The following is a 25,017-nucleotide window of genomic DNA, read 5'->3' as shown; positions in this document are numbered from 1 at the left end:
GAGAAAGAAGTACCTGCTAATGGACCAGCGCTTATGTCTGTGTTTGTTGGAAAGGTCATGCTCGGTTTGTGCCGCGTGGTGGCAGCAGAGCGTCAGGCTCTCGCAGTCAGGGTCGGTGCGGCGAATCAACCTGCCAAACAGACCTGTTAGTTTAGTTCAATTTAGTTAACAATCAGTATGGTATAGAATATAGATGACATTTCTGCCAAAGAGGCAGATAGACAGACAAATAGATAGATATATTGCCAAAATACATCTAAAAAAAAACAAAACAATAAGACACTATATTGCCAAAAGTATTCGCTCTGCCTTTGCGCGCATATGAACTTGAGTGATATCCCAACCTTAATCCATAGGGTTTAATATGATCTCGGGCCACCCTTTGCAGCTTTAACAGCTTCAACTCTTCTGAGAAGGCTTTTCATAAGGTTTAGAGTGTGTTTAAGGGAATTTTTGGCCATTCTACCAGAAGCGCATTTGTTGGACACTGACGTTGGACGAGAAGGCCTGGCTCGCAGTCTCTGCTCTAATTCATCCCAAAGGTGTTTGATCAGGTTGAGGGGAAGAGTCTGTACAGGCCAGTCAAGTTCTTCTACACCAAACTTATACCAAGCGCATCCATGTCTTTATGGACCTTGCTTTGTGCGCTGGTGCACAGTCATGTTGGAACAGGAAGAAAACAACCTTCAGGTTCTGAGAAACAACCCCACACCATAATCCCCCCTCCACCAAACTTTACACTTGGCACAATGCAGTCAGACAAGTACTGTTCTCCTGGCAACCACCAAACCCAGACTCGTTTTTCGGATTGCCAGACTGAAAAGCGTGACTCATCACTCCAGAGTACACGTCTCCACTGTTCTAGAGTCCAGTGGCGGCGTGCTTTACACCACCGCATCTGACACTTTGCTTTGCGCTTGGTGATGTAAGGCTTGGCTGTTTGGCCATAAAAACCCATTTCATGAAGCTCTATTCGCACTGTTCTTTAACTAATCTGAAGGCCACATGAAGTTTGGAGGCCTGTAGCGATTGACTCTGCAGAAAGTTGGTGTCCTTTACGCACAATTGCGCCTCAGCATCTGCTGACCCTGCTCTGTCATTTTATGTGGCCTACCACTTCGTGGCTGAGTTGCTGTCAATCGCTTCCAATTTGTTATAATACCACTGACAATTGACTGTGGGATATTTAGTTAATGAGGAAATGTCATGACTGCTGCCTGGGTGGCATCCTATCACAGTACCATGCTGGAATTCATTGAGCTCCTCAGAGCGACCCATTCTTTCACAAATGTTTGTAGAAGCTGTCTGCATGTCTAAGTGCTTGGTTTTATACACCTGTGGCCATGGAATTGATTGGAACAATGGAATTCAATGATTTGGATGGGTGAGTGGATACTTTTGGCAAGATAGTGTAGATAGACAGACAGATAGAGAGACAGCAAGGCCAGAGAGAGAGATCAGATTTAATAGCAATCATATATTCATACAATTCAGTAGTCCTGTAAAAAATAAAATATATAAATATTCACCAGATGGAAGTTGAATAGAGACCAGCCATGCCTAAAGATCACTTCCTAGAAGGCAGATTTATCAGAATCATTAGTGATTTATTCATTCTGGCAGCAAGTAACTGACACCATGAAAGTGAAGTGTTAATCCAAGTGAATTTGACTGTATATTGTCAGCCTAAGTGAGAAATGTTATTGCATAATTAATATTACATACTACAATAGATCAATGGATATTTACTGAAGGATTGTGTTTAGCAGCAAAAACATACAGTTAAAAATGAGTCCATGGAAAACACCAACAGTGCTTTGTGGAAGTCTCTGTTCTGAACTGTGTATTTAAATATTAAACCAGTCTTCAAAACAACAATATACTTCGGAAGTCCATGCTCAGGTACGGAGCTATATTTTATAGCCAGTGCCTAATTTAGAAAGGTCAACAACCTTTTGTCTTGTTTTACTTGTCATCCACCTCATATTCATTGCCCAGTAAAAGAGGAAGGCTCATAAAAGTAAGGACATAGAGAGAAAAGGCTAAACAAATGGAGAGAGCAAGAGAAGCAAAGGTGGGAAAAGAAAGCACCCTTGGGTTTCTTCCCTCAAGGTTGTCTCATCTAAACTAAACGACTTGGTCTAAGCAATTATACCTTTATGCAGATTATATGTACATCAAAAGGATTAAATATGTGACTTCTTGTTTGTCTATTAGTGAGTAATACACCTTAGTGTGTAATAGGCCTTTCTGCATTAGGCAGTTAAGTGTCTTAAAGTCTCTGAAAAGGAGAATAGGAAGAAGGTATTTCATACTCTAGCAGGCCGAGTCCACGTCTTCAGTTTCAGTTCTGCACCATCCTTCAGACGAATCTCTAAGGCTCTAACAAATGGCCGTTGTGACATAGCTAAAGGGATATAATAAGAGTGTTTAGGGGGGTCAGTTTGTTTTCTCTTGCTTTGTGAAAAGATTACTTCTTGCATATTTTCAACATTCAAGTAATTAAACAACAAAAACAGAGCCTTTACTGCAGTACAACGTCAATTCATGTGTTTTAGAATTTCTTTGATACTCTATAATGTTTTTATTGTCAATGCGACTTTATTCTGTTCTTTTTTCTCAATATGTCATTTAGCAGGGCTCAACACTCATATCTACAAAGGGCCGGTGTAGCTTCAGGATTTTTCATACCAAACAAGCTTGACTGATTCCACTCGGTTAATCAGTTGGTCTCAGTCTTCAATCACTTGACTGGTTATATGCGATGCCCCTGCTTGGGTGGAATGAAAACCTGGAGCCACATCAGCACTTCGCGGATAAAATAGGTGACCTCTGTTATATAGCATGGCACTTTGCCTTTTTTTGGTTTTGCAGTTGATCTCGAGTCATGCTTTTCAGACCTCTTCTATTACTAACAAATGCTGATGAAAAGAGTCCAACCTATGACTTAATCCCATGGCCACCCTTTGATTTATTTACCTAAGTGGGAAATCCTTCGTAGGTAGTATTTTTGTTACTGTGTACACACCATTTATTTGAACCTTGAAAACGTAGATAATGGTATAAAGGAGCAAATCTTAGCTCATATATCATTTCTGTCAATAAGTAACTTTCTTTGAACCACTTCATTTTAATATTCCACAAAACAGGGGTGAGCAATTACGGTCCTGGGGGGGCAGTTGTTTGCTTTTCTTGCTCACGCACACCTGATTCAACTCACCTGTTAATTGACAGGTTTAGTAGGTGTGTTACAGCAGGAGTACAAGCAAAATGCGCAGAACTCTGGCCCCTGTTGCCCACCCTGCCATAGATACACCACTTTTGGTTTCTATGAAAACGATGTTTGTAGAGATGTGGAAAAAAGAAACCTTTTTATCAACTGAAGGTTATCCCACACCTTTAATAAAGTCATTCACCACTGTTTTTTTGTATTTAGGACTTGTTCAGTATACAAGGATAGTGAGATCCATCATTATAAGAGCAGAGCTGTGTTTTGAAATTCTGCTGTTTAAAAACACATTAAGAATCTGACTTGATTAGACTAGCCTTTTTATTAGGTCTTTTTTGCTGGAGACCCCTTTTAACCCATTGAAGCACATTTATTTTAAAGAGTGTCCTCAAACCTTTTTGCTGCCTTTAATCAAATTTGGTACATAAAAGCACAGTTTATGTACAGGGTATACACAGAACTGTTGAAAGAGGCCCAGCACAGTGCATGTACATGAGTGTGGAATTTCAGGTCACCAGCATGGTAATAGTCACATTTCTACTGCACCCGTTATAATCAAAGACTCTAGACTAGTCCCAGACCACCCCATCTTGTTATTACTGACCTATTCATCACTACCCCCAGATCTGTCCTGTCCTCTATCTCTATATAACGAGACATGGTGGCCAGATTGGAGGGGCTGAGGTTTTAGGAAATAAGCACCTATAGGCCTATTTCTGCCCTTTTGCAACGCCCTTAGAGAAACCATGGTGTAATTGCTAGGGTACAGGACTGTACTAACCACTTGAAGGGCAGACAGGGCCGAAAGCATCTATATTGGGCCAGACAGGCTCCCCTGCTTACAGATGTGGCAGGGGGAGGGACAGAGGGAGTGAAGAAGGACAGAGCTGCAGATGTGTATAATTTCCAGGGGAACTGCTGTAGACCTCTCAGTCTCTGCTGAGAAAGAGCACTGGAGTTGTGACAGGACCATTGGATCACCTAAAGGACTGTAAGGAGTTGAAGGCGGAACTGTAGCCATACTGTGTAAAACAAAACTACTACTACTACTACTACTACTATAATAATAATAATAATAATAATAATAATAATAGTATTAGTAATTAGATTTCTGCCTAGTACCTAATGATTCTGTATAGGCTCTGGACCAACCCTGACCAAGCAGATAAGAAGACATAAATGGGTAATAGGTTTTGGCAGTTAATACTAGGGCTGCACAATATATCATCTCAGCATCATTATCATCATGTGCACATGCACAATAGTCACATTGCAGAACGTACAATGTCTTGTGTACTGTTAAATTACATTTTTAAATACTTTTTTTGCTACTTCATATTGCAGCATCAATTCACACTGTTTATTTTTCATGTCATATCTACCAGAGGCAGATTATATCTGCCCAATATCATTTATTTTACTACAGTATTTGGATGTGAAAAATGGTTGAATCATGGACTTCTGGTAAAATCTAGTGAGAAGTCCTGTTTTTAATATCACAATCGATATCGCAGAAAAAAATATATTATATTATTATTTATTATTTTATAATATTGCAATGTCCGTTTTTCCAAGTATCATGCAGCCCTACTGTATAAAGTCTCCTCCAGAATTTAATACATATATAATAACATGCATACAGTTTTGTTAGAAAAGTCTAGAATTGGTAAGGCTGTAAGGCTGATCATTATTATTTTTTCTCTTTTGAAAGAACTGCTGCTGTGAACATGACATGATGTGACTAGTTCCTCTGCAACAGAACACACACACACACACACACACACACACACACACACACACACACACACACACACACATATATATATATATTTGTGTTGCATGATTCCCAGCATTCCAAAGCTTCATTTGCGTTTCTGTCACAAGGCACAGAAGCTATGGCTAGGACTGTGTTAGCAATTGTGTTTAAACTTTGTGTTTGCACTTCCTGAATGCCACTCCTTCCTAAATAAAGGCTCAAAAGCTTTCTAAGAGCCTATGCCTGGGGTCCTCTATGAGTCTAACTCTTATAATTCAGTCTAGTCTAGGGCACTTTTTTGCAGTCCTGAACATCATCACCATCATCATGTCCTGATGTGGCAAAGATATAGGGTTGAATTTTTGGCCCAAATAGTACTGGGACAGGGCTTTAATAACATCCACCAGGGGACTGGGGATTTTCAGATGACTCCTGGTTCTAGAATGCTATAAATGTCCCTAATATAATATCCAATGTTTTAGGAAAAAGCACAAAAACATAATAAACTTTTTTAGGTTCTTGAACCTTGAAGTCATTGGTTGTGGATATCAATGCCAATTATTGTAATTGATATGAGTAAATGATGAGATGGATTGATACAGTCTAAGCTCATTGGTATGTAATACTTGGTTCTTGGTGCTTAAAGATTGATATTTTATTACTCCAAGGACTTAGACCTCTGACTTGGGCTTCCAACAAAAGATGCTTAACCTTTTGTTGAGTTCAGGGCTGGGATGACAAGACTGGAAGCTGTCTCTGGGGTTTGACCCTGGTATTTGTTCTTTGCACTGCATTTTGGGCCTGGAATGCCTGGCTAGGGCCTGGGATATTTTGCCTCTGTCCAGTATGATATATATAAATGGAGGGCTAGCATGGCCATGAACCGGCTGTGGTGACCTTGAACAAGGCACTAATAACCCCAATTGCTTTCTGGGTGCTGAGGCGATTGCCTACAGTTCTCTCTGTGTGTGTGTGTGTGTGTGTGTGTGTGCTCACTGCCTCTTTTTATTGTGTGTGTGTGTGTGTGTGTGTTCACTACCATGAATGGGTTAAATGCACAAAGGGCTACATTCTGTAGTTTTGCTGTACAGTGGTAAAAGTGTGATGCAAATCTTTTACTTAGTACTACTTTTTAAACCAGTCAGACACAAGACAAAACGTCTGATAAATCTTAAACAGTAAAGGTTGGAAATGGTCATCATTTACTTCTGTAGTTATAGAAATCTTTGGTTGTGTAGGCCTATCTATGGCGCTTAGGGAGTCGGTCGGTTAATCGCTGTTCACTGATGCCCCTGTGGTTCAGGCGTGGTTCAGTTTCTGAATCAATATATGAACAAACGGAATCGACTCCGCATGTGTTCATAACGAAGCATGTCTGTAAACCGAGTCGAACGAGTCGAACCTTAAAAGAACGGTAATGCCCACCGCAATGTGGTAGTTTTAATGTTCCTCCGATAGTATTACTCCCTTTCCTGAGCTCCTCCCCTTTAACAGCGGGTCGTGCAGCTGCAGTTACTCCAGTGAGACCACTCTGCTGAAGCTGCGCGAGGCGAGGGTAGTGTGAGCTCGCGCGCTGTGGAATCTGGGGCGGAGGCTTTTACGGAGTCTCCGACAAAACAACGGGCTTATATCCTCTCCGTTTGAGCGGCCTATGATACGGTCCCAAAATGACTCGGGGAACGGGAAAGTCAAAAGAAGAGACGCTGATTGAAATGAGTGAAGCCGGTTCTCCAAACGGCGGTGAGTGTGAATAAGAATAACTCGGTAACGGTGCGTTAGTGGCTATGGATATGGTCGCCAACAACAAAGTAACAACAAAGTTCTGCTCCGTGGTTTAACATAGACATTAAAGGCTAATAAAGTCAAAGGGCGATTTTTGGAGTAAAATGATCACCTCAGCAGTGTTGTAGTTCTTCTGTGTGTGCCTCTAATGAGTCAGTTGGTTAAAAATGAGCTCATCAAGTTGTGTGTCTCGTCCAAGAGGCTTCCCCAGATGTAGCTAGTTTAACGTTCAAGAAGAATAAAAAAATGTATTTGTATTTTTTTTTTAAATCGTTATAACATGACATTTAAATTGTAAAAAAATAATGGTTGTGATTAAGTGATTATCATAACCCAGCACAGTAATAAAGTTTGGAGCTATGATTTATGATTGCAATTTTTGATTAAAAAATGGGCGTTTAGATGGAAAAGTATTTAAAGAGTTAGTTTGGCTTTGATACTTCAGCAACCTCCCCTTTAAAAGGTGTTCGCCTCAAGATCTTGAATCCTTGTTAGGCGAAAATGCTCTGTCTCTCTCTCTCTCTCTCTCTCTCTCTCTCTCTCTCGCCCAGTGTGATCATGCAGTGGAAATACTCTGTCACCCAGAGCAGTGTCTATTTTTCTTAGTCAACAGCTTGGGACAGCCCTTTTTCGCAAACACTGAAACCCAGAGCTAACATGAGCCTCCACAGTGTAGAGCATATCATCATAACCGGAGAATGCCTTAAATAGAAAGGTCTTTACTTCTTAGCCAAGGTTTTTTAGTTCACAGTGGACTGGGGGTGATGGTAGAAGTTACTGGCAGCAGCAGAGGGATCATTACTGTCCAGCTCTTCCACTGGACATTGGGCCCTTAATGCCAGATTGCTCCAGGGTGTCCTGTATAAATAGCTGACCATGTGCTGTGGCTGTAACCTCCTCCAAACTATGTGTGTCTCTGTGAGGAGACGGTACGTTAAATGCATGGAATGCATGGAAGACACTTTCAGCAGAGAAAGAAAACAAACAAGTGAAAAAGTACTTAATAAAAATAAAATATACTTACAAATACTTAATAAGAACAATACTCGCAATTTAAGGCCTACTTACAGGGCGACGGGGTATCAAAACCTGAGAAGTGTGACGTAACACCTCTGATTGCTTTGTGTGCTTTGGAATCAAGTCAAGTTCAAGTCAGTTAAGTTGTATTACTAGTGATAAGCAGCTTGAATGATGGGCAGCCAGTTTAAACTTCACCTGTTAAGCAAACATACAGATTATATTAAGTATATTAAATATTATATGCACTTGCAAATATTGCATAAGTTCTGTCCATTTATGAAACACACTGGGTGACTTCAAGAGGATGCCGTGAATTTGCAAGATTTCTATGTTTATCTTGATGTGCTGAGAATAGCACTTGACAATGTAGTTGCAATCAGATTTATGCTCGCAATAAGGTAAGATTAGGAAGATAACATAAGTAATTCTACTGTTTAGGAACATAATAAAGCCTGGCATAGTTTTATCAGAACACATGATGCACACACCTTCGTCACCCCCCCCCCCCCCCCCCCCCCATCATACCCCGGTGTTCTCTTTTTGCTAGCACGTAGCAGAGTGGTTGCCATAGTGAAGGAGAAACACAGACTCATGGAGTGATTTTGCACTGGCACCCAAACCACTCAACTTCTGCACCAATTGTTTCCTGTCTGAAATTTATTTCCGTTTTCATTCACACAGTTCTTAACATAGATGTTATAGGTGAAGCAATAGGTTATAAACTGTCTAACAGCAACAGAGGCCTAGCAAATGCAAATCCTGGTGTAGCAGAAGAGCCACCTTGGTTTTAGCCCCAGTAGAATCCTCCTCTGGTGGCTCACCCTCTGGCTCACCTATCATTTGTCTCCTTGACCATGAGAAACTGGAGACTGTGAAATTGCACGTTACATTCCTTGTAAAAGATTATTATCGCATGTAATCTGATGGCTGCGTTTAAGGTTTTAGAAATAGACACAATAAGAGATAAGTGCAGGGTTGGCTAAACTCTTTATCTGCCCTTTATCAGCATTTAAAGTCCAAGCCACTAGTAAATCACTGATAAAGACATAAGTATTACTAGACATGTTGTTGTTTTTCCCCAACTGAATAAGCTATACCTATTATATTTAATACTGTGCAGTTGGTTGAGTGTAAATTTATTTAAGCCTGTTTTTCATTCAGCTGCTTCTTGGTGTGGCTCTTGGCTGCCACGATAGCCAGCTATACCTTATGAATACAACACTTCTTTACACTTTGAGCTTTGGAAAAAGGATAAAGGGTTTAAAACAGTGTCATAGAAACTCTTTTATTGCCATATATATGTGTGTGGATGTTCCTATATATATTTGAAATTTGATTTTTCACTTAATTTCGATTAATGTGACTTGTTCAGCCCTAATATATATATATATATATATATATATATATATATATATATATATATATAGTTTTGAACAAAATCAAAACTGACTGTGTATTCATGCACTGTCCCCTTAAAAACATACTATGGCTTGTGTAGACACATGACTGCACATGACGCCTCATCCAATGTGTGCGACATGAAAGCAATATGGAAAAGAACTCTACACATGCAGTAGTATGTTTTTAAGGGTACAGTGCATGAATACACATAGTGGAGCGAGTACTTTACAGAACAAAAAAAACCCCACAATAATAGACATGGGCAAGATTTAGCCAATTAGAGGTTCTGAAAGTCCGTTCACAAAACCAGACCAACTAAGCAACTCGAACAGCTTATATACTTGTGCAGTTTATTGTGTAATTGATTTGAGGCCACATCACCCAGCACTAATGTAACGTATATGTATGTTGTATATGTATGTAGCCTCCATGTGACTGATTCACTTAAATTGTTCAGTATGACACCCTGACACTCTGACTAGTTAATGCTTGGTTTGTGGAAGTAAAACTCTCAGTGGTCTTTTCCAAAGGGCAAAGAAGGACCTCTTCTCCTTACCGACTAGGGTAGTACGCCAACATGAAAGAGGCTCAAATGAAGCATTACTTGTTTTAAGAATTTTAAACATGGCTCTTTTTAGTTTTTAGTTTATAGGTATTTATACATATCAGTTAGAAGCGAGTCCTTCAGTCCTGTCATTTCCTAAATAGTGACTGTGGTGGAAGGAACAGAAACAGTCTAGTCTGTGGAGCCAAACAGCTGTGGAAGTTTGTCACTATGTAAATGTGCCAACAAGCAAATGTTAACCCGTGAGACTACATGTGACTCTCCTGAGCTCAGGAAAATGTCTCTCCAAACTGACAGGAACGTGTTGCTTTTTATTTGGGAGTTTATAGTCCCACGTTTTCTTATCCAATACCGATGCCTGGATTGGACTCTTTGGTGCTGGCTGATACTCATCCACAATTTCCTTTTTAAAAACAAGTAAACTTTAAAATGAGTTATTTCTAATTGAAGCTATGTTTCTTATGATGAGAGTCACAAAGATGAAATCATGCTCAAACTGCTAAGATACTCCACTATCCCTCCAGGAAAAACCACCCAACACTGTGCTATTTTACCAGACTAGACTGTCTTGAACAACCACTAACCTTAGTTTACTTAGTTTTTTTTAAGTAGCTGGCCTTTCTTGATTGATTGTGTTGTACGGAGTTGTGTTGTGACTGAGCAAATGGCTTTATTAACAAGGTGGGGCCCTGACTGATGTCAGACTGGGTGCTTTCCACAGTGCAAAGAAGAAACACATTTATGTAGTTCACCACATACAATATAGTCATGTGGGTGTCAACACTGGTTTCAGGGTGACATTATTGTGTCACACATAAAATTCATGTAATTTTGTTAGTGTCTTGTATAACACTGTCTGTTAGATGTATAATATAGTTAGTAGTATGTATTGCATATCTATAATATAGCTGTATAATGCTCTAGGACATTCTCTGAATAGTTATTTGCCTTTCTTCTTGCTATGCAAATGTTGAATTATTTATGGACGTGGGCTGGCTAAATTGTCTCAACCTTTGTTTGCTTTGAGCGGCTGCTGCTTGTTATGATCATGTTTGTATTGGATATGATGATAGGGCATGGACATGTACAAAGGCCTTTAGTTTTATTTACTGGAAAATGGCCAGTCAGCGATGCAAGTGTGTGCAAATCAGAGTATACTGTCCCCTCTGTTTTCAGCAGGGGTTAATGGTTTAAGTACTTTGACAGGGTGTGCTTAAAAGTTAGAACAGCTGTCCTGCGGCTGTTGCACATGCTGCTGTAAGTCTTCACAGAGTCAATTCAGACAACACATAAATGCTGCCTGTAGCATGTAACCGTCTGTAGTAAATGACTAAAAAGGTTCTAGATGACTAAGACACAGGAAATTATGGCAACTCTCATGTGCCTTGTGTACCTTCCTGGTAGATTTGCATTCTACCAAGAGTTCTCTGAATTCCTCTAAATTCTAATAATTTTAATAACAATTACAACATATCTAGATCTCTAAATTTGGCCATCTACATTACGTTAATATTTTACTGCACTTTAAACCCTGTATTTTATGTGTTTCTGTAGTGCTAATCCAGGTGATTCTACTCCATATTTGTACATTTATAAATCAGCATTGGCAGATATGTACACTGAAAATTCCAGCATTTGCCTAGAATTCTGATATTGGTGTATCATATACTGTAAATGATTTTACTACACATTTTTTGAGAAGCTAATATTTTACTCAAATAATTTCGTTTTAGAAATATTCATTTTTATTATCCTGCATATATTACGTTTTGTACCACTTCTCTCATTTTGGTTTCTGTCCATTTGTCTTTCACAGAAGAGAACAATGGCTTCCATTCCAATTCCAACACTGGGTTATTTCAGCATGATGATGCCACGGTAATATATATATATATTTATCACACTCACAAACATGCTTATTCTATAGTCAGTCTCTCATTTTATCACCTCTGACTCCATCTAACTCACCAGTTAAGTTGTTTTCTTGAGCAAACACTACAGCACATTGTCATCGTAACTCAATACAAAATCTGAAAAAGCTTCTCAGCAATACTAGAAGATGATGTGTCATAAGAATGGGTTACAGTGCTTCTCGTATACTCAGGATGTTATGAAAGCCTTTTGCAGAGTATTATACAAGCACACACAAAAAATGACTTATCATGTTTATCATGTTATTACACCCTGCCCAGTTTATACTTTTATTTGTTTTATTGTTACTGTGTGATGTTTAGCCTTATGGTATGACCGCTCTGTCAAGGTTCATTTGTAAAGGAAAGCTTGATCAAATGTTTGAGGTCTGACTGCCAACCAAAGTTTTGTGCTTTTTCACAGACCATCATGGTACATGCAAATAATGCCATCTCTTGAACATACACCTGATTTACATATGCAAAAGGTCATTTTTGCAGTTGTTCCTTACTAGACGTACCAGGTGTTGGCTTGTTAGCAGCATATGGATATATCAAACAGGCTATCCAGACTATTACGTACAAAGTTAGGAATGATAAAATACAGTGCAAAAGTCTTAAGCAGAGAGAAAACTATATAGTAAGAATTTCAACTTTACACTAAATTCAAATCAATAATATGTTGTGATTTGTTGTGTGAGAAGCTTAGCTTAACGAGATGAAGCATTTCAAAAGCTCACCTCAAAGAAGTCCATCATTATGAATACTTAAAATCCAGTACCTAGTTAATCTAATTAGTCCTTCATAAAAGTACATCAGGTGAGCTGCTGGTGGAACTGAACTAATCCATACAGTGACTGGGGTTCACAGAGAAGTCAAACCTGTGTTCTTCTAACTTACTTACTTCTAACCAGCATCTCAATAACTTTACTGACATTGTATTGATAACTATATTTCTTTTTATTTGTATTTATATAAAACTGTATAGTACGGTGTTATGGGGAAAAAATGACTTCTAAGATAAATGTTATAAACAATTAGTTTGGTTAGATATGGTTTTCCATAGAACTGAACAAACAAAAAAAAGGGCTTTACATTATTATGCAAGCTCTTAGCAGGATGTGGACTCAGAGTAACAGTGTCTGAAGCGAGTCATGGAGAGAAACACTTTGTAGCATGAAGTGTTCAATGTTTGTGTGTATCTTTCTTTTCTGTGGGGGCACATCTGGGCAGGACCAGGAAGTGTGTTATGAACAGGAAATCCCTCTTTTACTGCATTAGTTGATGGCTGCCAAAGGCTAGAGTACTAAAACAGGAGCCATGCAAACACTTCTGTGAGAGAAACCAAGTTACAGACATCTTGCTTATTATTCTACAGTTGCCTTAGAAAGCTCTGAGAAATAGTTTTAGTATTTCTGTTGTTGTGAAGATCACAGCCTGTGTGATCTGTGTTTATCGGTTGTAAGCATCTTCTTTCACTCTCTCACTCTATCTGTCTGCCTCTGGTTTCCTTTTTGTAGACTCACATTCCTTTAAAGTATGATGAAAATAATGATAAACTAGTTAAAGAGTTCTTTTTATACTGCTAGTGACTCAAAGTACTTATACTCAAAATGCAGAGTAGTTTAAAACTTTAGTTAAAAGCTAAGTAATGTTTCAGATGTCAAAAAAGGTGGAATTGGGTTCCAAGGGCATTTTCTCCATTCTTGCTGTTATTTACAGTAAGTATGCTTTCTACAAGTAGAAGTAGAGCATGCATTGTAAGACAGACAGACATACACAAATAAAAGCACTTAAATAAAAAAAATATATATTCTTAACTTTTCTTAACTTTCTACTTCTTCCCTCCTTCTCTCTCTCTGTAGTCTTCAGCAAGTCATTGTTCAGAGTGCTCTGCTTCAGTTTCCAAAAGCTCCAGTCAGTCCTCAGTTTTGTTGTGTGATCAGTGTGAGAAAGAACACACTGAGCCTGTTCAACATCTTTCCAGCCTTGCAGGGGTAAGAGGTGTGTGCGTGGGTGTTGATTTATTCTCTGTAGATTAATGCTAGTCATATACTAACACGCATTATCAAATTTTAGAGGTTTTCTAGGGGTGTTATGATATGCATAGTAATTGAAAGTTTATGAATTGGGGTTGCAAGTTTATGAATTGAATATGGTCACATTGTATGCTGTTAAAATGATCAGACATATATAGATAATGGACAGACTGATATGAATTGTGTCAATAAAACAATCCTAAATATGTCTAAAGTGTACAAACCCCTTCCTAGGCTACACCTGAAAGCATTTACACTTTTTATGTATTAAAATGTATGTCTTATTTAAAGTTTGGGCACCCTTAATCAAAGGACACATTGCAATGGCTCAGATTTTTTTTTTTTACTTTGATTAGCAAATCAGGCCAGAGCCATATCACCAGTTGTAATTTGGAACTGTCATCTGAATCAAATTTCAAAGCTTTGTACAATCTCTGAGTATTCAAACTTTAACATTTGCTTTAACATTTACCACTAACCAGGGAATCAAAACATAGCCTTCCACCAGGACAGCAGTGTTGTTACCCACTATACTATACCACTATACTACACCACTAACCACCACAAGGTAAAGATAAGATCTGGAAGACCTAGGAAACTCCTGTAAGCAACTACTCATGTGCTGTTAAGCTGTATATGACTGCCAAAGAGCTGTGGAATATTGGACATCAGATAGAATTGTTTGGCCAAAAAAATAAAATTGTATCTCATGGAAAGAGCTCCTTACCAGCTGTGAAGCATAAATGTGGATCATCACGTTTTGGGGTCATGTTGGCACTAGTGACACTGGCAATATTACACAGACAGAGAAAAGGCCATTCCAATGCCAAATCATCTGTTACAAAGTGAAACTGAATAAAGGATGATTATACAACAGGATAATGCTCTAAATGATAGCATCATGAACTACCAGAATAGATTCAAACCGAAGCTTTTGAAATGGCCCTCACAGTCCCCTGATCTAAGCATCATAGTGTATAGACTCTAATCAGGCTGTGCAGCAAGACAACCCAAAAAAAGTTCACAACTAGATGACCTTCTGCAAAGACTACAGTGCAGTCTTCTTTAAAACTGCACTGATTTTATATTTTTTATTTTATATATATTTTTATATTTGATTAGATACAGAGGCTGTGTTTAAGTGTCATATGTCCAAGGGTGCCCACACTTGCCCAAAGACTGTATAAGGAAAATGAAGCACTATGGTTAATAGATGGTTTGGGTCAGTGTCACTCTAAGTTTGAGGTTAGTGTTGGAGCCACTATGTACTGTAAATAAACCTCACAGATTAGTTTGCTTGGCTTTTGTTATTGACGTAATGATCATAGCCTGTTATTGCTATTGCTACATCCCTCCCAGTCTTCAGTTCTTAGGAAGAGTAGGGTGACATTTAGAAAGAACTCCTGTGAGACCCACAAGATTTCCAGGGAAAGGGGGAGAGGAAAGTCACTGGCCAGGCTTGAATGGAGGTTTTTATAATATATTTGGTGTGATCATAATAATTATGCCTGCCTATATACACAGAAAAAATAGCTACAAGTTATACTTTCAAGACCTTTACTGTTTATTATTATTATGGTAACCATGAGACCCTTAATATGCTTAGTGAAAAAGAAACAGAAGATATTAGAGCTGTGACACAACAGGAAAGATTAGATCATATTAAAGCAGCACATGAGTGAATTTGCTGTGTCAGTAGCGTACGGCTACTGTGCAGTGCTTTCTGTGTGTGTGCTTGTGCATGGGTTTTTTTTTCACACTTTGGCTGACTCCCCACAGATCTGGAGGAAAAGAACACTGTTTCTGAAGTATCGCTCAAGGGTACGCCACGGTAAAGAGGGCTGAGTTTTGCTTGTTTGTGGCTTCCTTGAATGTTGTTTATGCATCTCTTTGGCTTGAACGCACGCTGTGTGGTGGTCTTAACTAATTTACTGCACTGTAATAGTTTTCTTAGGGGTAGCAACCCAGTAATACAATAAACTTAAGAGAAGATTTGTAAAGTAACCGTTTTAGTTTTTGCTCTGTTATTACAGGTGTAACAATGCATCTAAACATTGTGGTATCTCAGTGCATAAAGAGGAGACTTTCTACTAATTGTAATGTCTAATACCGTCACTATGTACACCACAGAAAGCAAACCAGCAGTAACCAAAAACCACTTTAACTCTTTCATGTCATGCACCACAGATTGGTAGATCATGCAAGAACTGGATAGATTTATAGGAATATCAGATCAAGCTCAGTATCATGAATAATGTATGATCACAATGTTTATTATGCATTAATCATCGCTTTAAGTGGCTAAAAAGAGGCACACTGTTAGGTTTGTTATTTGTACTGCTTTTATACTTTATATTGATTTACATACATTTTCAAATTTCTTTGTCATTACTAATATAGAATTATAGAAGCAGATGTAGAAAATGTAGAAATTAAAACTAGATCTATTTTGATTGTCATTACAGAAAATTCCTTTCATTTGTTTGTAAAGGACTACAAAAATGATGGTGATGGTGGCGATGTTTTTAAAGCAGTTATCTTATGAAATTATGATTTCAGAAGATACCATTGTACTTTATTAGTTATGTTGATTATTAAATGAATGTTTATAAATTGATGTAGTAGTATTTTTAAATGATTAAAGTAATGATACTGTATGTGGATGATATAGGTTGTGTAGACTTACTGTCCATTGGCCTTTATTGGTTCCTGCTTCTTGTAGCCTTTAAAACTCTTCTTTTTAGCAAGTGATTTTGCTTTCGGCTGGTTTAGATATAATGATTGTCTTTGCAATCCATAACTGTCCACTTTATCCCAAATTAGTCATAGGCAGTTTCCTCTTCTATCACGTGATAGTCACAGTCTGTTTCCTCCCAGCACGGTTGGTACCAACCTGAGAGGGTGAGGCATAACACATTCCTCTGGCATGAATTTCTGCATCTTTTTCTGACTCGCTGCCTACGTAACAATATAGTATTGCTTAACATGCTTGGAAGAGAGCAGTGCTCCATTCTGTTATAACAGACATGTTTGTCTTGCTAGCATCGCTCTGTATAAACTGTGAGAAGATTAAAGTATTATTTTGTCTTTTTTTAACCACTGTGACCATGACCTGTCTCATTGCAATACTGGGACTTCTTCAGCACGTTCATTAATATTATGAATATTAATGTATGACAACATGGTCCTTGAGTGATCACGATTAGTGTTTGAAATCCAACATGCTTAAATTCAGTGCCAAAACAGCTAGAACAACAGCTACTGATTATGTAATGCATTTCAAAATATTAAATGATGCTTCATCTTGAAGAAATGTAAAACAGATCGTCCTTTTTTCACCACTATGGTTACTTCGGTAGCAGAAAATGTATTGCAGAAAAACGCTGTTGCTGTCTGTGAACATTGGCATTAGTTTGGAATTATCCACCCACATCATGAAACTGGGGAATATTGCGTAAATGAAAAATGGTAGTCTATCTTTTAAATATTTATTTTGCTGCAATCAACCACTAAGTCTATGGAGTTAGTATTAATCTCAGCCTTAGATGCTTCACCCACATGTAAATAGTGTGTATTGAGTGATTGTCTGTAGCATTATAATTTTCTGCGTGTCTGAGCCCACTTCTTTGTAGCTGCTGTTTGTTGGGAGAAGCACAAGTGAGACAGTCAGTTAGCATTTTAAATTGTTCTCCGATTTCTGCATAGATGGTGTGTGACTTTGTCTGGGCAGATAAATGCCCAGATGCAGTTTTACACACTCACATTTTACAACACAATGATTTAGGCTTAGAATGAAACACTATAATCTTCCTATTATGGAAGCCTCAGGAATAATTTCATGAGCTCCAGAAGAGCATAATGTCGCATAGCCTTGTTATTTTTATCATGTCTTACCCGATAGTGCTAGTATGTGGATAGTTAGCTGACAAAGTTTAAGGCGGTCGACAGGGAATAGCTTTAAGCCTAGCTCTTACGCTTGCTGGCTTCCCAGGCTTTCACTTAAGCACGTGCCTCATCTAGCTACAGGTTACAAAAACACCATATTTTTACTATGTGGTTACTGCAGTACAACTTTTCCTAGGGCTTAAAGGTCTTTTTTGCCAGTTCGCTGAGTGGCTTCTCACAACTGTTCTGTAGCAGGTTTTGAAATTGGCCCACTTTACCGCTTCCATTTATTAATGGGGGATTTTCATTTAAAGGAGGACACAGTAGTATTTTATTCTATGGTTTGTTAAAGGTTTGTAAAGTGCATAGCATATACTGTTGGGCCCTTGAGCAATGCCCTTTACCCTCTCTGCTCCCCGGGCGCTGGAGTTGGCTGCCCACCGCTCTGGGTGTGTGTGTACTCATTGCCCCTAAAACATGTGTGTGTGTGAGTGTGTGTTCACTACCAGATGGGTGAAATGCGGAGGACACATTTCGCTGTACAGTCCACACTGTACAGTGACGAATACGTGCACCTTTACCTTTACCTTTACCTTTTATCTCAATGTTATTCAGAAGTTTTCTTTGAAGCATTTTAATATCTTTTAAATGCGATAGTCCCATCCCTCTTCACATCATACAATAACAGTGGCCTTGTGTCAGTCAGACTGATCTCTTCTATCAAAGTCAGTGGTTCTTGGCCACAGAATGGGAAAGAATGCAGACTCTGGTGAAAGGCCGAAGTCTTGCGAGACTAGCTACATATGAAGATTCTACCTGGCTTAGGGTTAATGCATGAATCTAATCAGTAGCTTTCTGGTGCTAAGCTACAGTGTAGCTCACCTAGACCCTAAAAGCATTTTGGACTGTGTATTTTCCATTCTGTAAATCGACTACACTACATGGACAAAAGTATTTGGACATTCATTGTTTCTTCTGAAATTGTGTATTACAAAAAGAGTTTTAGTTATTAGAGTAACTCCACTGTCTTCACTGTTCGTGGAAGACTTTCTACTAGATTTTGGAGCATTGCTGTGAGGATTTGATTGCATTCAGCGACAAGCTCATTAGTGAGGTCAGGATGTCGGATTATCACCACCCCACCTCATCCCTAACTCACCATCATTCCAGAGAACACAGTTCCACTGCTCCAATGCTCAATGCCATGCCTAGCATTGGACATGGTGCCAATAGGTTCATGTTGAACTGTTCCAGAGTCCTATTCTATCGGCTGTAATCTTCTACATGGACTAGATAAGCTGTGTGTGTGTGTATGCATTTGTGCGTATGCATTTGCACATCAGTGTCAGTAATGGGTGCATATTAAAGTATCTGAATGCATTTTTAGAAGGCATGTCTACAAACATTTGGACATATAGTGTATCTTAATGATGCTCAATGGTGGCTCAAAGAAAATACATGCTACCTGTGCTTGAGACTCCAGTTTTTTGCTAAGCAAGACTGTGAGGAAACACATGGGTGTGCTCAGACATGGACTTATCAAAACAGCATTTTATGGCTTTGCATTTCAACCTTTGGTTCTTAGCTATTACAACAGACTGCTATGTTACGAAAGCTTTCATGACTGGTGCATCCCTGTCAGAAGGTGGTTAAACTAAGTTTCACTACACTACTTAGGGTTGAAACAGGAATTTGACATCTTAATGTGGAAAAGACTCGCAAAGGTTTGCAATCAGCTTTCAATGTTTTAAACTTTGATTTTCTTTCAGGTGGTTTATTGAGTCTTAGTGAAGTATTGTGTTGGAAGATATATGACCATTGTTGTTTTGTTAGTACCTAAACCTTCAGTTACTAAAGAGATAATGAGCACACACACACAGACTCTGATACATCAGTTTAAATTCCACTCAGAGATCTACAGTGCAGTGAATCTGACCTTTAATTTGGCTCTTGGGGAGGAAGTGCAAGCTTGGCTGCTCTCATCTGAAATAGCCATGGGATCCACCCTTCTCATGATGATAAGCTAGCCCTTAACATGAAACAGGACATGAAAAAGCACCAGCTAGTATGTTTTATACATAGCAGGAGCCTCTAATTTTGTCATGCTGCATAATTATTAGGTATATGCTTATTTGGAGAGTGTAGCATAAGGTGGGGCAGGCCATATGAAGAGTGTGTGGTACAGAATACAGCTTTTTTACTGACATATGTTACTGGTAGACTATATTTGGTACTGTAGATGAATTGATGTACAGAGATGACAAGTCATATGAATATCACTGTTGTAATGAACCAAATTAAATTTAGAGATGTTTTAAATGTTTCAGGTTTTTACAAGAGATTTTATTCCGAGTTATTCTGGACTGTTGTTGGTGAGCTATTAATAATTAAATGTTTCACGCAAGGTGTGTTACATCTGCTGTTTTCAAATACACCCTTTAACAAATAAAGGTGCTACAATGGATTATTTGAGCGATGCCATAAAGAACCATGTTTGTAAAAACCCAAAGGAAAAACTGCTCAAATGTTGATCTGTGATGTCTCAGGAGAGTTATTTGTAATCTCACCTATGTTTCATTTAGAGATCTTTAGAGACTAGATCCTTTAGAGAGTTTGCCACAGGTGTTTCTCCTAAAACTGGTTAGGAGAAATAGCATTAGACAGCAATGAGATCTCTTTCAAGACTTTTAACATTTTTTTAACAAAATGTAAAGCAATGAAAAAGCTAATATATAAACCAAATTGTTTTACCAATTTAATTGTTTTACAAAAATGATTCTTTATTAAATCAAAAATGATCAAAAAACATTTGTTACCATCTTATTACTTTGTAGCATCTTATTTTAAGGGCGTATTGCAAAAAAACAAAAACAAAAAAACCTTGCAGAGCTGTAGTTGCTTAGCTAGTCAGCAGTCTTTAAATATGCTTTCCAAGCTATACAGTATGGGTTGGCCATTTTAAAGGACACTGTGATGAGGGGCTAACAGCAGTGGTACATGTAATCTGTGGTGTGTAATTATGTGAAATGAGAGCGCTGGGAATATGTCAAAGGAAAGCACCTTCTATGCTAGGCCTCACTGCTCTGCTGTGCCATTTACTGTAAATAGGCAGTGGAGAGCTAATTTAAGCACAGCTTTCACTGGGGCCTGGGAGTGTGTGTGAGCATGTATGTGGTGGGTTCAGGAGGAGTCAGGTTGCCTTGCTGTCTTTTTTTGTCTGTACATTGCAGCTCTGTTATTAGTCACAGCAAAAAGACTGGTCCAGGATCAGTTGGTATGGTTGGTTTGGCGCAACAGATAACACCACTACCTTCCAGTGAGCTACCACACCACATGGGAGACTGGGGTTTGATTCCCGGTCTGGGTGACTATGCTGCGCTACACCAATAAGAGTCCTTGGGCAAGACTCCTAACACTACATTGGCCCACCTCTGTAATATGAGTTACTTTGTAAGTCGCTCTGGATAAGAGCGTCAGCTAAATGCCATAAATGTAGAAAAAAGGGGAAGGAATGTGTCTAGAATGCAGAAGACAAAAGGTAAACAAAGCACATGGTCATGCAACTTGTTTGATGGTCACTTTTGTGAATTTGTGTGATAAAAAAAGAACAAAAATAAAGATCATTCATGAATTAGTTTTCCATTACACTCTTTGAAGTGTAATGGAAAGTTTTTTGACATTTAAAACGCGCTTTAAATGGATCCGTGAATGAAGCCGTAGAAGAACCATTTTTTGGTTCATAACCAACCATGATTTTGATAGATGTGTAAATATGAATGAGCTTTAACTGGTAAGAAACTCTTACATCAAGTGAAAGTTCTTTAGACCTATTAAAGGTTCTTCACACTCTTTAGGCGATGCCACAGAAGAACCACTTAAAGAAGCATGTTTTAATAAAGTGGTTCTTCTATGGCATCCATCAAAGAACCATATGAAACAACGTTCTTTTTAAGAGTGTAGACACTTTAATTATTCATACATTCGTGTGTAGCTTTGAAATGTATTAATTTGAAAGGAAATCTGTTGACTGTTAATCTGTAGACATGACCGAATATGATGTGCAGGTCCAACACAAATAAAATAAGCCAAATAGAAATGTTTTGTTTGTTACAAAAAAAAAAAAAAAAAAAAGGACTAAGTGCTTCAAATAGTAGGTCACAGTGATGATGTCATAGGGCTGCACTGGGAAAAAACAAATGAGCCAGGACAATCAGTAACAGTGTTTCTCATGGGTGATGTTTAGCATGCTGCTCATCACTGAGCAGTCAAGAAGGAGAACAACCATTTGATACTACAATTAAAAATGGCAACACATTAGTATAGAGGCATTTAGCCTGTTTTAAATTGTAAACACAGTAAATACAGTATTTGTCTTTGTTTATACTTTTGAATGGTATATTTCAATGGTATTAGACACACACACACACACACCCACCCACACCATATTGAGGCTGTAACTCCTAAAGGTGTATAGAATGCATGTTTTGAGTATTTTAAGATGTTTTTTGATGTACAATTGTAATTAGTAGTATGATCTTTGGTTGGGGTAGAAAATGTACAGATATGGTTTAACCCTCCGGAGTCTAAGGGCATTTTCTCAGTTTTTGAACATCTTATTAAATTCGCCTTTACATGCATTTGTATATAAAGATAATACCCACATGGTTTTATATCAAAATATTCAGAACATACTCCTCTCATAGACCCCATGCGTGCTGTGTGAACAGATACTCTCACACTCAACCTCTGATTTGAGAAATTCCTAATATTTCTTGTGAAATCACACCTTAGACAGATTGTTTTGGTGCTTGAAATGACTTTACCAGAGTCTTACGTTCACAAAAGCAGTGGATTGTATGAATAAGATATTATGGAAACACACACACACACACACACAAATCCACCAATTACAGATGAGAGGCAGATGACAGACACACAAAGCCACCAGTTAGACACGACGAGAGGCAATTTAACAAGTTCTTTCCAAGTCTTACTGGAAAGTGTCGCTGTCCTCACTGTGTGCTGTTAGGTAGCTGGAGAGATTGTAGCTTGTTTGCTGGGTTAGCTTTTAACCAAGCATCTGCTTTCTCAGCTTCTAGTCCCGCATATGACCTTTTCTAAGCGTTTCATCTTTAAGCTGGGCAAACACTACGAGACTTATAAAATCAGGTTTTAAAAAACGGAGCGCCTCTCACAGTAAACATCAGAATTTCTTATCTTTCTGACTAAAGGGAGCGTATCACAGACACAGGCTGAGAAACCGCTTCTGCCATTAACCTCATAAACAGTTCCCTACAGCACTAATGCCTCTAAACTCCTATCATGCTGTCTAAATAATAATTATTTATTCTCCATACATCTGTTTCTTCGCTCCTCATTAAAACTTTACCTGCCTGTCTACCATTCAAACGTTCATTTTTATATTTAAGGTAAAGGTGCACGTATTTGTCACTGTACAGTGTGGACTGTACAGCGAAATGTGTCCTCCGCATTTAACCCATCTGGTAGTGAACACACACCCACACACACACATGTGTTAGGGGCAGTGAGTACACACACCCAGAGCGGTGCGCAGCCAACTCCAGCACCCGGGGAGCAGAGAGGGTAAAGGGCCTTGCTCAAGGGCCCAACAGTGGCAGCTTGCCGAGCCCGGGAATCGAACCCACAACCCTGTTATCAATATCCCGGCGCTCTAACCGCTGAGCCACCACTGCCCATAAAGCCCATCTGCTCACCTTTATTATCTGCCCGCTTTGCACATCAGGTGCACTATAGTCATGCCATCGCTATTTTGCACTTCTGGTTAGCTGCTAACTTCATTTCAGTGGCTCATACTTGTACTTTCTCAGTGACAATAAAGTTCAGGCTAATCTAATCAGGGACAGGCAGATTGATGTGGAGATATTGATACTCATACTTAATAGTAACAATGTTTTCTTCAGATAGTAAAGGAATTATATCTCTTTTAATGAAACGTAATAGAGCTTTGATGCCAATAAAAAATATAATTGTGTATAATTGCCTAACATTAAAAATAGACCTACTCAGTTTGGCATATAAGCCTTGTACAGAGCCCCGGATGTATCAAGGTAGAATATTAATGTTTAGAGGTTTAGTTGAACTGAGGAAGCGGTTTATTATAGGGAATGATTTATTAAATTGAAGGTTTTAGGTCTCTAAATATTACTGTTCTACTTTAGGGGCTCTGCAGCCTCAGCCCTGCTTCAGCCAGTATCCAGCAGGGAAGATCGTTCACCTCTACCCACAATCCCACATCTCACAGGGATTCGGGCACAATAGCTGTGAAGCTCCGGGCAGGACCGCGTCGCTGCTGCTGCTGCTGCTGCTGTTTTTGTACACAAACACAGACTCGAAACGCGGTGAAAAGGTGAAATGTGAGCGAGTATGTGGTCGGAAAAACTGGGATATGATTCTGTTCGGCAAGAGCTGGAGGTAAGCAGAGGCGTTTGTCTCGCTGAGTGACTTTTATCTGCAGAGTTGGTGCCAGCTATCAAAGTTTCTCAAAGCTCCGGTGAGGCGCGCCGCCGTGTCCCCCGGGGCAGCGCAGTACACCTCTCGTACTTTCTCCCGTTTCTCTCTTTCGCACATATTCACCTCCTCCGCGCCATTCGCCGGTTCCGACCGAGCCTCCGACCGCCGGATTCTCTCCCCGTGTTGTGCTGAAATCCGACTCCCGGCTGAATCCGACCGCTTTTCGCGTGAACGCGCGTCGCCATTTCTGTTGAGTCTGTTATTTTCAACTCTATTAACTTTGTTTTTACACTAAACTGAACAGCGCTCTCTCCACAACGTCTGAGCTGTATGTCTCATTTAACAAACCGAAGACTTAAGTTGTTAAATTGTTAAATTGTTAAACTTAAATTGTTAGTAGTTACAGCATCTAGAACTAGACCTCGACTTTAATTCTCACATCTGACACGATCATCAGACACCTGTCAGCACGAGCTCACATCATGTGAGATATATATATATAATATATATATATATATCATATCGTTTCAAAAGAGACTATAAACTGTCCTCACTTATCTCTAAACAAGCACTGGATTATACGTTAAAGCAATCAAGTGTGTTTACGGGGTTAAACACACATCTCATTATATGGTGAAAAAACTGGACCAGTTGAAAGAACTCAGCTGCAACAGGAAGAGGCGGGGTGAGGGGTGGTGGGGGGGGGGGGGGGGTTGAGTGGGGTTTGGGGGGGGGGGGGGGTGTAAAGCCTGACACATGAAAAGGAGTTTGAACCTGTAAAGTTGCCATTGTTGCCACGCCCGTCTATACAGTGATTCATCAGCTACACCTCTTCAATAACCCATCATCTAGACTCACAATGAGTTGTATTTCTTTAACGGCCTGATAATATTTTTTTTTGAGTTGACATTTCTAATTGCGCAAGATCGTGTCATCAT

General features: G+C 39.0%; 1 protein-coding gene and 1 long non-coding RNA gene across 2 annotated transcripts in view; one reads left to right on the top strand and one right to left on the bottom strand.

Annotated features, from left to right (window-relative positions):
- Positions 1-50: 50 nt before the first annotated feature.
- Positions 51-6,953, bottom strand: LOC140547086 (uncharacterized). The gene is made up of 3 exons (XR_011978391.1): positions 6,880-6,953; positions 1,530-1,574; positions 51-130 (listed from the first exon to the last, which is right to left on the bottom strand). It is a non-coding gene; the product is annotated as an uncharacterized lncRNA (long non-coding RNA).
- The window catches only part of ano5a (anoctamin 5a), a 34,154-nt gene continuing 15,649 nt past the window's right edge, over positions 6,513-25,017 (top strand). Inside the window, exons 1-2 of the mRNA XM_072670507.1 lie at positions 6,513-6,725; positions 11,570-11,631. Of these exons, the coding sequence (XP_072526608.1) occupies positions 6,653-6,725; positions 11,570-11,631 (135 nt within the window). The 5' untranslated portion in view covers positions 6,513-6,652. The remainder of the gene's footprint in view (positions 6,726-11,569; positions 11,632-25,017) is intronic.

The sequence above is a fragment of the Salminus brasiliensis genome, chromosome 2, assembly GCF_030463535.1.
Source record: "Salminus brasiliensis chromosome 2, fSalBra1.hap2, whole genome shotgun sequence".
In the NCBI taxonomy this organism is placed as follows: domain Eukaryota; kingdom Metazoa; phylum Chordata; class Actinopteri; order Characiformes; family Bryconidae; genus Salminus; species Salminus brasiliensis.
Note: the sequence above shows the minus strand (reverse complement) of the source record. Positions and strands in the feature narration are given on the sequence as shown.